Here is a 15,794-nt window from a genome sequence, read left to right on the forward strand (position 1 = left end):
AACAGTTTTCAAAAGATCAGTTACATTTAAATGCAGTTATGTTACAATGCTTCAATAGGAGTGAAATTTATTAGATGCAAATGCTCTAATACAGAGTCATTTTAGAGAAGTACTTTTATAGAGGAAATCAAAATGGTGATGTTTCATGTTAAAAGAATGTTGGAATATTAGCAAGATTTGGTTTAGAGTTGCATTTTTTTTACTTAGTGTGCTTTATATACAATAAAGTATATAAAAACACTTTTCTTTGATACAAAAACTGCTATGCTACACTGATCATTCCCATTAATGTTATAAAAATTTTCTGACTGTGTACATATTTCGTTATACATTAATTTATGGCAGTGTTTGGATCAAAAAACAAAATTGAGTAATACTAATATATACAATCCTCAACAAGAAATTTCTTCAATTCATATTAGTGTATATGTAATGTAGTTCACTTTAAATCAATGAAATATATTAAATATTTCTTATAAAAACGAAAGTCAGAATAATATGATAGTGTATTTCATTTTAATACATTTTGAATACTTATACATATATATGTACATATGCATAATATTAAAAAAGAAATAAAAACCAGGAGCACATTAGTTTGATCTTTTTTACTACAATAAAATATTCCCTATGAGCACAGAAATGTCGCCAAATGTTTGTAGTAAGAATATTAAGAATATTTGAATGCCTCATATTAGACTTCATTCATTTATCAAATAGATTATTTCTTTATGATTTGCTATTTTATTAATCTAAATCATTTGTTATCCTTTGAATGAATTTGTGTTGTCTGAATTAGAAAAAAATTAAAATTTCGAATCTAAATGTTATTTTTATTTATTTATTTTTGGATATTATCAAATGTAAAATTTTTTATAAAGGCAATCATTTAATATTTTCCTAAAACATTCCTCACAAACATATAATTTGCACCGAGCATTGTATGCATACCACATGTGGTATTCCTCAACATTCCTATAGAATATTGGCCATTTTCAGAGTAATAAAAAGATTTAAACTCAAAAATCTCAAATATACTTTTAAAGTGTTTTTTTTTTTTAAATGATATAAACTTGTAAAGACACCACCTGGCTAGTATTACTTTTTTAATACCCTGTATGTATACATTTATACATAAATATTCAGAAAATAGTTTTACAGCTTTATAGTGATCCCTCAATATAGCAATATTAATCCTAAAATATTTTATATAAATATTATGCAAGACAACATTACAGACTCTGCTGATGAAGTTCAATTTCTGGTTTTAAAATAAAAAGAATAATGATAGCTGTAGCTTGTATTAATCAGTCATAGAAAATTTCAGATTTCAACCATTTTCCACATCATAATAGAAGCACAATTTATATATATATAAAAAAATCTTATGACCGCAGTGAACCAGTCACTTTGAAAAATCCACAGTTTCTTCAAAATAGAGTCTTAAACCTTTAAAAAAAGAATGCTAAGAAGATATAAAAGAAGCTCCAATTTTGAATGAATGTAGTTTCAGTAATTGCAATTAATACAACAATAGTCATACATTATAAGACAAAAGATAGATAAATTAATATTACAATTTTGGAATGCGCAAGAAACATATTTTTCTTGAAAGAAGAGTGGAAAGACTGTGGAATGTAGGAAAAAAAAAAGCACATTATGATAAAAAAAAGTATAACCAAACTGCAACAAAGGTTTAAAAACATTTTCATTTGCAAAGATATTTCTCAACAGTTCTGATATAAAATAAAACTTATTCACAAACTTCTTCATTTTCTGTGGTTGCATTAAATTATATATATATTACAACTTTATATGGTACAAATAATGACAAGGAGGTCATTTTGGTATACAAAAACAATAAAATTAAAATAACTCAACACTGTTTTTTTAATTTAATTAATTAAATGGATTAACCTATTTAAAAATATTTTTAAATCTCTTTAATAATAAATGGCAAAATATGTTAGGAAAAAACTTCATTTTGCCCAGTACTTTTTTGAGGAAAAAATCTCATTAATTAAAAAATAAAAAAAAATCTTAAAGCCACAGCTTTCTTACAGAAAAAACAGTCATATAAAAGAGTTGCAACAATCTTAACTAAAGAAATATGTACATCAAATTAATAAAAGAAAAGTGAAAAACTTTTGTACTGAATTTAATAACTAAAATTAAAAAAAAAAAAAAACAGTAAATATTTTTAAATGAAAATTTTCATTAATTAATACTTATTTAAAACTCCTATAATTCAATCTGCAGGTAATTTTTTTTTTTCATCCTGACATTATCTGTTATCCTATACTTATAAATGAAAAATGCTTAAAACAATTCACATAAATTAAAAAATAATCTCCATTTTGAGATTTTGTCCTGCTGAGTAGATAACAGATAATTTATTCCTCCCCCCCTCCCAACCCTATCAACTGGATATTTAAATGTCATAATTATCCATATTAAAGTAATGCGACAATTAAGAAAAATAATGCAGATGACAATGCACACTTGGTGGAAGAGCTTGAAACTACGGGTGCTGTTTGTAGAGTGGGTGTCTGATGTATTACTTCATTGGAGAAATTGCCATAGCCTGCAGCATTGTAGGCAGCTGCACGGAAAATGTATTGGGTATTGTAACTCATATTTTTCAGTTCATAGACGTCACCTGAAAATAATGTAATAAATTAATAAAAGTATACAATAAACTCACAACTATTTTTAGATTAATGCTTATTCATTAATTTTCGAAATGTGGGTTCCTTTCCTTTAAATCACAGTTATCCTAGGCTGGATTAAAGTAGACAATTGCCTAGAAACTCTAGAGCTGTAGGAAGGGCCCAATCTCTGGAAATTTCATTTACAATTTTTCCAAAGTTATTTAATTTTGTTTTTTCATTTAATTATAGAAGTTATATAATCGAATTTATTCCAATGGAAATCAAATATTGTTTAAATTTTGTATTATTATCTTTTAACCAATTATCGTTAGAAAGTTTATAGTATGTTAATCCAAACATTTATCATTTGAAAGTTTTATATGTCAATTCAAATAATTACCATTTAAAGGTTTTATATTATATTAATTCATAATTCTAAAAAAAAACAAAAAAACATGGTGTTAGTAAAAAAACATCCAATGAAATGTTGTGGAAAAATGTCCATTATTATTATTACTATTTTGTTTAAAATTGCATTTAAATTTTAAGTATGCATTTTTTTTTTCTTCCAACGCTTTTTGATTTTGTGTTTATATTTTGCTTCATTAGGACGACATACTCGAACTTATTTAATTAAAAGCATGCATTTTTAAAAGCGCTATCCTTAGGTTTTTTTTTCATGTGAAAATCATCGTGATTTAATGAATTTTTTTATATTATTTTTTGTTAAATTTTTATATATTATTTTTTTATATATTAATTTTTATATATTATATTTTTTATATTATTTTTAAATTTAATTTTTATACCCTATTGAAAGATTATCAGATTCAAATGTGTTGCTATCTCATTCTTCAAAATATTTTTAATTAAATGGTGATAAATACAGACTGACTCACGAGACAACGGTTCTGATAAATATTATATTAAAGTAGGAAAAAACGTTGTATTTCTTTTATATTATTTTTGTCAAGTTTTTTTTAAATTGATCAAAAATTGATTGAAAGAATGATCAGATTCAAATGTGTTGCTATTTCAGTTCTTCAAAATATTTTTAAGATATTCAGACCCACTGATTCACTCACGAGGCAATAGTCCTGACAAACTTTGTATTAAGGTAGAAAAATGGTTGTACTTTTTTATATTATTTTTTGTTAAATTATTTTTAAATTTAACTTTTTACACCCTCTTGAAATAATGATCAAAGTCAAATGTATTGCTATCTCAGTTCTTCAAAATAATTTTAATTAAACGATGATAAATACAGACTGACTGATTGACTCCCACGAGAACAGTTCTGATAGACTATCTATTAAGGTAAGAAAAGTATTGCAGAAAAGTGCACTTTTTTTATATTATTTTGTCTCAAATTATTTTTAAATTTAATTTTTACTCTCCTGAAAGAATGATCAGATTCAAATGTGCTGCTATCTCAGTTCTACAAAATATTTTTAACTGAACGATGATAAATACAGATCAAATTAAAATCAATAAAAATAATTTTAACAGCTTGGAATAGGAAAAAAGAACCACAAAACATGTATTTTCTAAGATCCCTTATATGGTTTTATACAATTGAGCAAATTTATAAAAATATGGAAATGCGAAACAAAGATTTACTGATTTTCATAATTGAAAAATTTCTATACGCTGAACAATTTGAGTTAACACGCTAAAGAACTCTCTAAACTTATATATTTCTAAGCAAAAGAATTAGTTACCGATCTTGAATTCGTGGGTTTTAGCTGAGTTCCAGGAGCCCAAGGCCAAGATGTACTGAACTTTAAATCCTGTGACTCTCAAATCGTTATCGACATCCTCGTCCTCGACGATTTTGATGTCTAGTTTCACAGTGTCTTTGTCTGAACTGACTTCCAATGTGGGTGCTGGTGGTGGATCTGCAATTAAAGAAAAGTCAGAATGAAATAGAATATTCCTACGATAACCAGTACAGAAAATCTGCTTCAGTGAAAAAAAATTAATAAGGTGGAAAAAAATGAAATTTATTTTGAACGTTGTCAAAAAAAACTACTAAAAATAAAATAAATTCGAATCACAATAAAGTACAAGCTTTTATGACTATAATTATTTTACATCGATCAAGCATTCCATATCAGCTACACATTGTCCTTTTGCGAACATCTTTCAAGAGCACATAGCGTAGCCTCATCCAAAATTTATTTTAAACTACTCGGCTTTGGCGATCAGCAGGCCGCTCAATCATTTGAAAATTTATAAAACTTCAAAATAATATTTTGAACTTTAAATTAATAGAATGTTCAATTTAAAAATATAATAACATGTAAAAACTACGAGGGGTGATCAAAAAAAAAAAAGTTTACAGGGCAAAGGAAAAATGCGTTATGAACAATAGACACAGGATACAACTGGTAATTAAGATATATATGTGGCGGTCATTTCTCTACATAATCACCAAACCTGTTGAGGCATTTATCACTCCGCTGGACCAATTTGTTTACCGTCTTGATAATAATCAGGTCCTTGGCTATTAGTTCTCGGCACCTTTTTGAACATCACCATCTGATATGAACCTTATTTCAGATAACTGTTTCTTCAATGCCGGGAAAAGGAAATAGTCACTGGGAGCCAAATCGGGGCTGTATGGGGGAGGGTAGACCTCCCAACTAAACGCTTCCAGCAATCTCTCTGCCCGCTTCAAAAGAATGACTCCATTTCGCCACTTGTTGTCTACTCATTGCTTAGCCCCCGTACACTTCAGCGATTTGTCCGATAGGGACATATTCTTGGCCCATAGAAATCGCGTCACGGCTCGCACCTCTGTGCGAGACTACTTCTCTAGATGTCTTGCCATTACTGTCGCTGTTTCAGGTCTCAGTACTAACACTGTTTGGTTGGATGACCGGTCTAAGACAACTGACTCCTTCTGTCTCCACTCTGGGTAACAATATTCCCATCTACAATTTCTACTTTCCAAATGCTGCTGCTTGTAAACCTTTTTTTGGATTATCCCTCGTATTATAAGACGTCATTAAAAAGTGGATTTAAGGTTAAAGGAAATAATTTTTAAAAATATTTAATAAAAATTATAAAATTACAGGCCGTTTCCGAGCAATCTCTTCAATGCCTTACTGAAGGTATTTTACAGCAATTTCACATGCAGTCTAACAACATAAACAAAAAGTGACGTGGTTTACTTACTTCCTTCTTTCAGTTCGATGACCACCTCTTTCTCTCCCAATGGATTGCTAGCGCGGCAGATGTATTCCCCAAATCTTTCCCTGCTATCGATATTCATCTAAGAAAGATTTAAAAAAAAAAAAAAAAAAAAAAGAACATTACATTTTCGAATTATAACGTCATTTCTAATGATTCTATTAAGTAATATTCCATGACAATAGTTTAGCTATAATAATCTCAGCTTTTGAAGTTATACAAGGACTATTTAGGGATGGACCTCGTCATTTTGAGTCGTAGACAGATGACGAGAATGATACCAGAGCCAGCATCCTCCTTTCGTTACTACCATGCTACCGTTAAACAATATAATGTGAAACAAGTTCGTGCAGAAGACGAATCTTCTATGGAATTTTGGGACTCCGATTCGTAAGCCGAGTCCGTCAAAAGTCCGCCAAGGTCTTGAAGATTAATAAGCTATGCCGTTTTCCCAAATCAAAAATTAACACTGAATAATTTGTAAATCAGTTACTCAAAATGAAAATTTTTAAGTTGATCACTCAATTCCCTTAATATTTTTTTACTTAAATACGCAGCTATGATATTGAATCCAATTAATCGATTCTTATCAATTCAAATAGTTTTCAATATAAAAGAACTTGTTTTATATTCTTCTATAAGTAATTTGGGAGGAAGAAATTTTAAAACCGTCGAAAAATTCCTCTTCGAGATTTTGATGAATCATCACATTTTAGAGTCTGAAAAGCATATTTCTAAAATTATATTTGTAGGTCTGTCGATCGATTAGTAAATACGATCGAAAATTCCTCAATGTTGTTGTTTCTTATGGCACTTGCCACGGACAAGCCCGCTGTTCAAAGACAGCCTCTTGTTTTTATCGTAGAGCCAACTTGGGACAAGAGTACGACTTGTCTACTCAACATCACTCATTCGCTTGCACAACCTCTTTTTACAGGAGGGCACATTCACCCATCTCAGAGATAGAACAGGACGAAAAACCATGCCCAAACCGGGACTCGAACCCAGGACGCCCAGATCACGGGTAAGATGCGCTACCCCTATGCCAGGACGCTGGCAAATTCCTCAATGATCATTACATTGGAGGAATGGATTTTGGAATCTAATTTATAAATTTCTATTAAATTCTGGATGAAATACATATTAAGGAAGTGTATCTATCTACCTATATTCAAAAACAGAAAGAGCTACGCAAATGAAATTTGGTACGTCATTTTACTATAAAAAATATAAATGTTTTGGATCAAATCAATCATCAAGCTGACCATTAATCGGTCTGTCTATTCGGGACGTATGTGAACGTGAAAGTTACAGTGTCTTAAATGAAATTTCGCATGAAATCTTGTAGTTAAAATTGTATATCTTTATTGCAATTTAGACCCAATTTATAGAAAGGAATGAATCTACATTTGATATTTCTCGTTTACCTGCAAAACGCTGCTGTTTTCTGTGCTGTAGATGACTGAATTTTTGGTGTTGTTGTGGATGATCATTTCGTCGTAGAGCCACTGGAATATGGGAACAGGGTCACCGGTGATGGTGCAGGTGAGATTTTTCTTCGATCCTACGCTGGCATATGTCGAAAAATGTTGCTCGCCAATAATTTCAGGTACATCTGCAAGATAATGATTAGTTAAAACAGAAAAATCTAAATAAATAATATATTGTAGAGAAAGGGGGGGGAGACTTTTTTTAAAATTGAATATGGATGGCATCAGTAAATAATATAACCTACATTTTTTTGTAGTTTGAAATCAGTTATTTTAATTAAAAGAAATATATAACAATTAGAAATAATATAATAATGGTATTATCTGTTTTTAAAATAAGACTATGCATCCTCCAACAATTCGAATCACTTTCTTTATCTCTCTTTTGTAAGATATATGTTCGTTTTCCTATCAATTTTCTTATTTCATATTAGAAAGATGGGATTTTGTAGAGTGTTTTTCATTCTTTCGCTGATGTCCTAGAGTTGTAAAATTTTGTACACATATATGATCACAACAATAATACACAAGGGTTTTGTCTTCAAAACTTAATTATCAGCTAATCAATTAATTGATTCAATAGCCAAATAGAAATATAATGAAATTTTGATTTCAATATTTCATTATTATTTAAAATAGATAATCATAAAATAATGATACAAAGGTAAAATAATTAAAATAAAAGAAATCTATTTTTTATTGCACTAATAAAAGTGTAATTTTTAGCACCATTTTTAATTCATTTCATGTTGTTGTTGTTTCTTATGGCACTTGCCATGGACAACCTGCTGTTACGAAGACAGCGATTTTAGGCCGGTGGTGGAGCGTCTATTGTTTTTATTATAGCGCCAACTAAGGAAAAGAGTATGACTTTGCTACTCACGCATCACTCATTCGCTTGCACAACCCCTTTTTACAGGAGGGTACATTCACACATCTCACAGATAGAACACCAGAAGAAAAACTATGCCCAAACCGGGACTCGAACCCAGGACGCCCAAATCACGGGCAGGACGCGCTACCCCTATGCCAGGACACCAACATTCATTTCATTCTTCATTTGGACCTATGAGTCTTATTTAGTAATACATTTTGAACAAAAAAAGGGGGGGGGGAGGGCAGGAAGGCTGCACTTTTCTGCTACTAAAATTGACGGAGTTATGAAATTGCCAAATTCATTATTTTAGATGACTTCAGGTCATTTCACTTGATGCCTTAAAGAAAATCCGCCAATCATCTTCTCTTGCCCTTTTTTGCTTTGACATTTTTATCTATAAAGATTCGTCATATTTCTCTCCAGTAACCATGACTGTGACTTCTTAACAACAATGTCTAAAGAATACATTTTAATTTTTAATCCTAAAAGCTTCAAATTGAAACAAACATTTACAGCTATTCGTCACGACTACGTTTTCCCATATATTTACTAAAAAAGTCGTAACATAGCACGATTAAGTGCGGTTGTCTCGTGCATTAATATACCTTAAAAATCGCGTATGAGGGGCTGACTACTTACACTGGACGTGCAGTTTGATGTCAAAGTCCTTGATCTGGGAGCTGAGATGGGTGAAAACAAAAGCCTTGCACTTGTACTCGCCCGCGTCGTTGCGGGTCAAGTCATGGATCTTCAAGCTGTGGTTATCCGGATGGATCTGGTATTTCTTGTCTGCAAAGGAAAAATTAAAATGCATCAAAAATAAGAACTTAGAACACTTCATTTAGAATTTTGTAAATAGTAAAGAATAAAATTCCAAATACATTAATGTTGCATAATCAAATATATGTGCTTCAAGATGTGGTAAAATTTGTATGATATGTTCTATAGAAATATATATATAAGAAAATTTCCCATTCAGCCGTGATTACATTTTGAAATCAACATTAATTTATCGTCAAAAGCATTCAAATATGACAGAGTTATCTGAAAAGAATTTTGGCAATGATGGAGCTCTGGAATTTAATTTAAATTACTAGTTCTAATTACCTTTTTTTACTTTAATCTAATTTTTTTTATATTAAAAAGCATTTCCGTTCTAAGAAAATTTTTTAAGATTATATTTTTCCAAGATAGAGCCCTTTTCAATAACTAGTTACTTTTTCGACATAAGTTCCTCTTATAAATAAATTCGATAAAGTCTCTTTTATAAATAAGTTTCATGCTTTTTTATGAACAGCATTTAACCGCATCAAGAAACAAATAAAAAATATGCATCTTGAGATACAACTATTATTTGCAAATAATTGTTCAAAAAACTTTAATGCTAAATTTTTACCAAATTAACTTTTAAAAAAATTACAGCCAGTCACCCCTTTACCACAGAACTAAGCCGTATAAATAGGGATTATTGGGGCTAGCTTTTATGCTCATAAATTATCCAACTTTTTGCATAAGAAAACAACGGTCAACAAAAGTTCAAAGAAACTTCAAACTGTGGTAAAAGGCTAGAAATCTTTTCCATAATTTCTTTTAATATCTTTAAATTTCCAGGGTAAAGTAATAATGTGTTAAAATTGCTATCCATAATGAGTCTTCCTCTAAGTTCTTTGAGTTCTACACATTCTGTTATGTAGTGCTGGATTGAGCCTATTTCCCCATACATAAACAGTGGCTCAAAAAATTGAGAGTACACTTTACTTTTACTTGATAAATCAGACTTTCAATAAAAATAACACATTACTGGGAAGTGCAAACATGTTTTTATTTTTACCCATAACAAATGGTTTAATTTAGAGTAAAAATAAAGAAAAATCAACGAAAAACATCTAAATTGAAAAGTTTCAGAAGCATTTTAAATAAACATACGCAGAAATTTGCCTCAAAAAATTGAGATACAGCAATGAAATTTTTGCAAAATCACGCATAGAAAGAACGTGTCAGTATTTAGTTACATATCTTTTGGTTTTTAAAATAGCCTCTAAACGTCGTGGTACCGATTTGACCCATTTTTGGTGGTATTTGAAGATATTTTACCCCATTCTTCTTGCACCACTTGTTTTAAATGGGGTTTGTTTCTAATTTTGTGTTTTTAGACCACTGCTTCGAGTGTGGCCCACAGATATTTAATGGTATTGATGTTGGGGTAATGTGGTGGTGTGTGTATCTGTTGTTTACAATGAAAAAGACACCATATTTTGACGTTACATGCATTCTGTTTTTCATGCATTCATGTACCATGACGTTTAGAGGCCATTATAAAAGCCAAAAGATATGCAACTAAATACTGACACGTTCTTTCTATGCGAGATATTGCAAGAATTTCAATGGTGTATTCTCAATTTTTTTAGGCAAAATTCTGCGTATGTTTATTTAAAATGCTTCTGAAACTTTTCGATTTAGAAATTTTTCATTTATTTTTCTTTATTTTTATTCTAAATTAAACTATTTGTTATGTGTAAAAATAAAAACATGTTTGCACTAAACGGTTATGTGTTATTTATATTGAAAGTCCTATTTATCAAGTAAAAGTAAGGTATACTCTCAATTTTTTGAGCCACTGTACATGTGTTGCCTTGCATCCTTCGAAATCTGTAGAAGTGTTCAGGAAATCTTCCATGTTCCGATATAATTTGCATTATCATCGAGAGAAATATTCTTTTTACAATTTCCAGTATGAATTTATATGTTATGCGTCCTTTGTGCGACAATATTCGCCAAATTAATGATTGAATTATAAATAGATTGTATTGAAATGAAGTGAAGCCAGCTGAATTTTATATAACAAAAGGCACTCTATTCATACATGTAGAGTAGTCAACAAGACAATTGACAAGTACAATTTACAGCAGTCAACCAGAAATTCATAAAATGGTGATGAATTTACCATTACATAAATATGTCTATTTGATTTCTACTATTCACTAGAATAATTTCAAACGATTTCTTCAGATTACTAATGTAAAGAAATATTCATTCCGAATTCATATTTATCTGAAACTTTGACACTGTGGCTAACGAAAAACGCTTCTATAATTTTCATTTAAAAATACAAATCAAACAAACGATCGCAATTACTTGTCTTTTAATACTATATTTCATTAAAAGTACTGATACAAATATTTCATGAAAAAAAGTTATTAATTTTTATTTATTTAAAGCGATAATATTATTAAAATAAGAAATCATTTAATATAGTAAGTGCAGAATTCATTTATTTATTAGCAATATAAATAAATTTAAAAAAATTTCACTGATGATGCTTTAAATGAAATTTTTTTATGTCGAAATATTATTTTTAAAGAAAAAATGAACAAGAAATGTATCATTTAACTTTATTATACTTAATTATTTATTTGTGTTTAATCTCTTATTCGAAAATAAACATAAAAGGCAGAAAATCCATTTCACAACTTTTCTGGAAAAAATTCATTGCTCTTGAAAGATTGATTCCTTTACGAGTAGCCAACAAATTACATTATAAATGGTTGATATTTATAGAATTAAAAAAAAACAGATCTGGTATAAAATGTTTACTGCTAAAATAGATAATCTTTATAAATTTAATTTTTATTTAACTTAAAAAATCCGTTTTTTTCTGTGCAGACGATAATAAAAACACGTTTTATTAAATATTTCTATCAAACATAACGGCAATGAATAAAAAAGAATTTTAGGTTGTTATTCTTTATGTTTAGCGTAATGGCCTGATAAAAATAATTGATGGATGAATGAACTAAAAAAAAAATAGCATAAACTTTTTGTTTTATTAATCAATTTTTAACACTTTTTATAAATATTTGTTGTAAGTTATTAAAAAGAAAATTCATTATGATGCAAATTAAGCTCGAAAGCTACTATGTATAGAAGCTGAATAATCACTTACCGTTCGAGATCTTTGTTCCTTCAAAATACCAGTTTACGACTGGTTTCGGATCAGCTTTAACATTACACAAGACCACGCCGGTATCACCTTCAGGAGCATGCTGAACTCTTGGAGTATCGCCGAAACTGACAGCTCCTAAAATAAACGATACCAAGGTAACTAAAAGGTAATAAGTTTTGAAAAAAAATTACTAAACGAAGCGCTAGTTTTCTTTTTAAATTCATATCATTGACGAATATATATATATCTTAGAAAATATTTAATTAAATAGCATTTTTAACACACATAGGTAAACATATGAAAATATAAAGTCCTGAATCTATGACCTGACAGATATTTTCTATCACTTCGAATGATAAGGTCGTTCGTTGCCCCCTCCCCTTCTTTATTTTTGTTACTAGATTTTTTAAAATTCCAAACTAGAATAATTTTGAGAATTGTTATATCGAATGTGCATTTCAAGAACGATTGTTCAGATGCAATCCATGGACTTCTATGCGTTCGTGTGGGTGATTTAATAATTAAAGCTATATCAAATACTCCAGAAACATAGTTACCGTTATTATAATTAAAAACCACTCCGATTTACAATATGGGAAATAATTATAATTACTCTGAATTAATATGGTGTGGCCAACACACACACACAAACAAATACACATTAATTTTTTTATAAGTAAAAATTAAAATAGCTATTTCATCCCATGATTTATGAAGTCAAAACAATAAATGTTTTTATCGTATATTTTAGATAAGAACTGCAGAATTATTCAAGAAAAAAAACCCGTGGAATTTATTAATATTTTATTAAAAGTACCAACTAAAAGACTTAAAATTACTGCTCCTATATAACTTATCCTTTTGAGAATAAAAAAAATATTTTCCTTCAAATCCACATTTCATTACTAAAGAGAAATCAAAAATCTATCATTCGGTAAAGATATGTATAAAAAAATAACAAAAGCAATATACAGTAAACAAGAGATGTTGTTAAAGGCCTTTACTATCAAAAGTAACTTCAACTTAGAAGAGATACGTGCCAAGAATACAACTACAGGAGGCGGACAACTTACATTTGGCAAGAATTCAATTATCATTCTAGGACAACCATTTAAAACCAAAAGCAAAGCCATCACCATCTTAAGGGATAGGATATGTAGGACAATTACACAAACTAACAAATGCGATCCTTTTTTTATGGCGAAGTTGTCAGATAAGACATTTAAACAGCGAGACAGCATGTCCTTTTTTCCTCCACTTTTTTTCAGCCAATGTAATTATTTATCGTTTGCAGGAGTTTTTCAAATCAAATAGAATCTTTCCATCAGAGCTTGTTAACTTTTTTATACCACCTGTGTTAGAATGAGCAGGCAATGCATTCATTCATTAAAGTGGTTTTACATGTAAAGCAGCACTTTTTGAACTATGCCTCTCTTAAAAGAGATTAAACATGCATTACATAAAAGAATTTACAACATACTTTTTTTAGCACTAGTTGACAAAAGTATTTGAGAAAAACATTTGAAATGAAAAACGTTTGTATCAGAGATTATTATAAAAGTGATTTAAGTCACACACACACACGCACGCACACACACACACACACACACACACACACACACACACACACACACACACACACACACACACACACACACACACACACACACACACAAAACTGAGTAAATCATATATGCGAAGCAAATTCTTTCATATTATTTTAATCTTTTACAAAATCGATGAAATATAATAATTAATTTGAATTAATTGGCACACCAGATTAATTGAGTAAAAGGCAACTCTTTCAAAATTTTGAAAAGATAAATGCACGATTAAATCCATTTTATAATCAATTTCACATTTAATGAAATTCTTTACAGTATACATGATAATATGGAACCTAAAATAGACTATAGGGGCAGAAAATAAAAAAAAGGATATAAAGAAAAAGTACCAAACAAATGATCGCATCTTTGATTAAAAATTTATTTGTCATGTTGAATGCCGTGTCACTCATATTCGGGTGTTCTCGTTCAGTATAGAATTTGGTGGGAGTAGAGCGCCTATGTTTAGTTTATATCTAGCTGTTTTTATAAATTGTTCATTATGTGAATCGCCTGTGATTAACCCCTACTATCTAATTAGATATTATCTTTTCTACTACAATTAAGAAACAGCAAAGAAGTAAGCATCTTATTATATAGCGGTCCAAATCACAGGCATGAATCATCACAAAGGACATGTTTATGAATTAGGATTAAATTTTATACTATTACCATTTTTCACTACAATGACTGTTACATAAAACAATTAATGGATAAAAGCATCAGAAATTTTTCTTAATATTCTAAGAAAATGCTCTAATTCTATATATAACAAGAAAAAAATTCATGGGGTTGTTTTATTTGGTATCATTTGTATAACTACTCCTTAAGGATTCCAAAATCAAAATGAAAATCCTTTTTAAAAAGTGCAGAATTTATGAATCCTATGCAATGGGATATATTTAACTAAGATCTGATATTTTTATTTTACCATATATTTTATATCACTGTATATTTTTCTAGTTTCAATAAATGAAAACAATAGAATGAAATGCATTCAAACTCACGTGAGTCTCACCAATCTAAATTCGTGTTAAATTCAGTATATTGTGCGAGAAGACAGCGAACGTCTCCTCGAAACTTATTCGCACATTTTATTATAAAGGTCTTATCCAATCCATTCCCTCTGCATAAAATTATAGACCCTGGGTAAGAGTAGGAATGTCTAGCATTACACTGGCGAACAATAGTTACGAAATGCAGATTTTTGGCATGGATTTAATATTTCTACTGAATCGAGTGAATACATTTTTGACACCTTTTTGTCGACTATTGACAAGGAACTACAGCTATAGTCATAAAATAACATACCAAATTTCATTGATTTAAGTCATCACATTTATGAGGTATGGATATTTACATTCATGCGAAAGTATAAACCGACAGATGGTCAACCTTTAGAGACATTCGATAAGTATCTATATTTTAGATGCTAAAACTATCTAATAAATCTTATCTACCTAGGGCTTTGCATTTTGTAGTTATCAAATTCATTTATATTCGAACAGTCAGGCATACAGACTTCCTCAAAATGGATTTAGTACAAACTTTGATAGAAATATACAAATTTGGTCGTAAGTTCATGTACGAGATGTCATCCTTTTAATTTAAAGTGTTTTTGAGTTATTATGTTCACAGACTGGTAGAGAAAAATAATGCCAAATTCTGCCAAAAATAATGCCAAATTCTGACATGTGGAGATTCTTCACAATCTCGAATTCATATTTTTTAACAATTGCAATATTTCTTTTTATACGAAAAAGTAATATATAAATAAATAAATAAAACCGATTTCACATTATAACACAATGTAAGCTACTATGCAGTCAGATGAAATGCGGAATGATTTTTACTTCTGAATTTGGCATCATGCCCATTGAGTCTATTATCATACTAAATATTTATTATCTTCTACTTATTTCAAAATAATACTGGGATTGTTTATATTGCTTTTCTAAATTTATAGTTGATATTCAGATTTTTTTTTTTTAGAAGTTCAGATACGCTATATTCTCGAAAATATTCAGGCACTCT

General features: G+C 29.5%; 1 protein-coding gene across 1 annotated transcript in view; it reads right to left on the reverse strand.

The window, feature by feature from the left end:
* Positions 1-2,198: 2,198 nt before the first annotated feature.
* LOC129981579 (hemicentin-2-like) overlaps positions 2,199-15,794 on the reverse strand; it is a 173,122-nt gene continuing 159,526 nt past the window's right edge. Inside the window, exons 4-9 of the mRNA XM_056092479.1 lie at positions 12,157-12,291; positions 8,853-9,002; positions 7,274-7,461; positions 5,832-5,928; positions 4,373-4,549; positions 2,199-2,659 (exon numbers count right to left, since the gene is read on the reverse strand). Coding sequence (XP_055948454.1) covers positions 2,454-2,659; positions 4,373-4,549; positions 5,832-5,928; positions 7,274-7,461; positions 8,853-9,002; positions 12,157-12,291 — 953 coding nt within the window. The 3' untranslated portion in view covers positions 2,199-2,453. The remainder of the gene's footprint in view (positions 2,660-4,372; positions 4,550-5,831; positions 5,929-7,273; positions 7,462-8,852; positions 9,003-12,156; positions 12,292-15,794) is intronic.

This window comes from Argiope bruennichi, chromosome 8, assembly GCF_947563725.1.
Source record: "Argiope bruennichi chromosome 8, qqArgBrue1.1, whole genome shotgun sequence".
Lineage (NCBI taxonomy): Eukaryota > Metazoa > Arthropoda > Arachnida > Araneae > Araneidae > Argiope > Argiope bruennichi.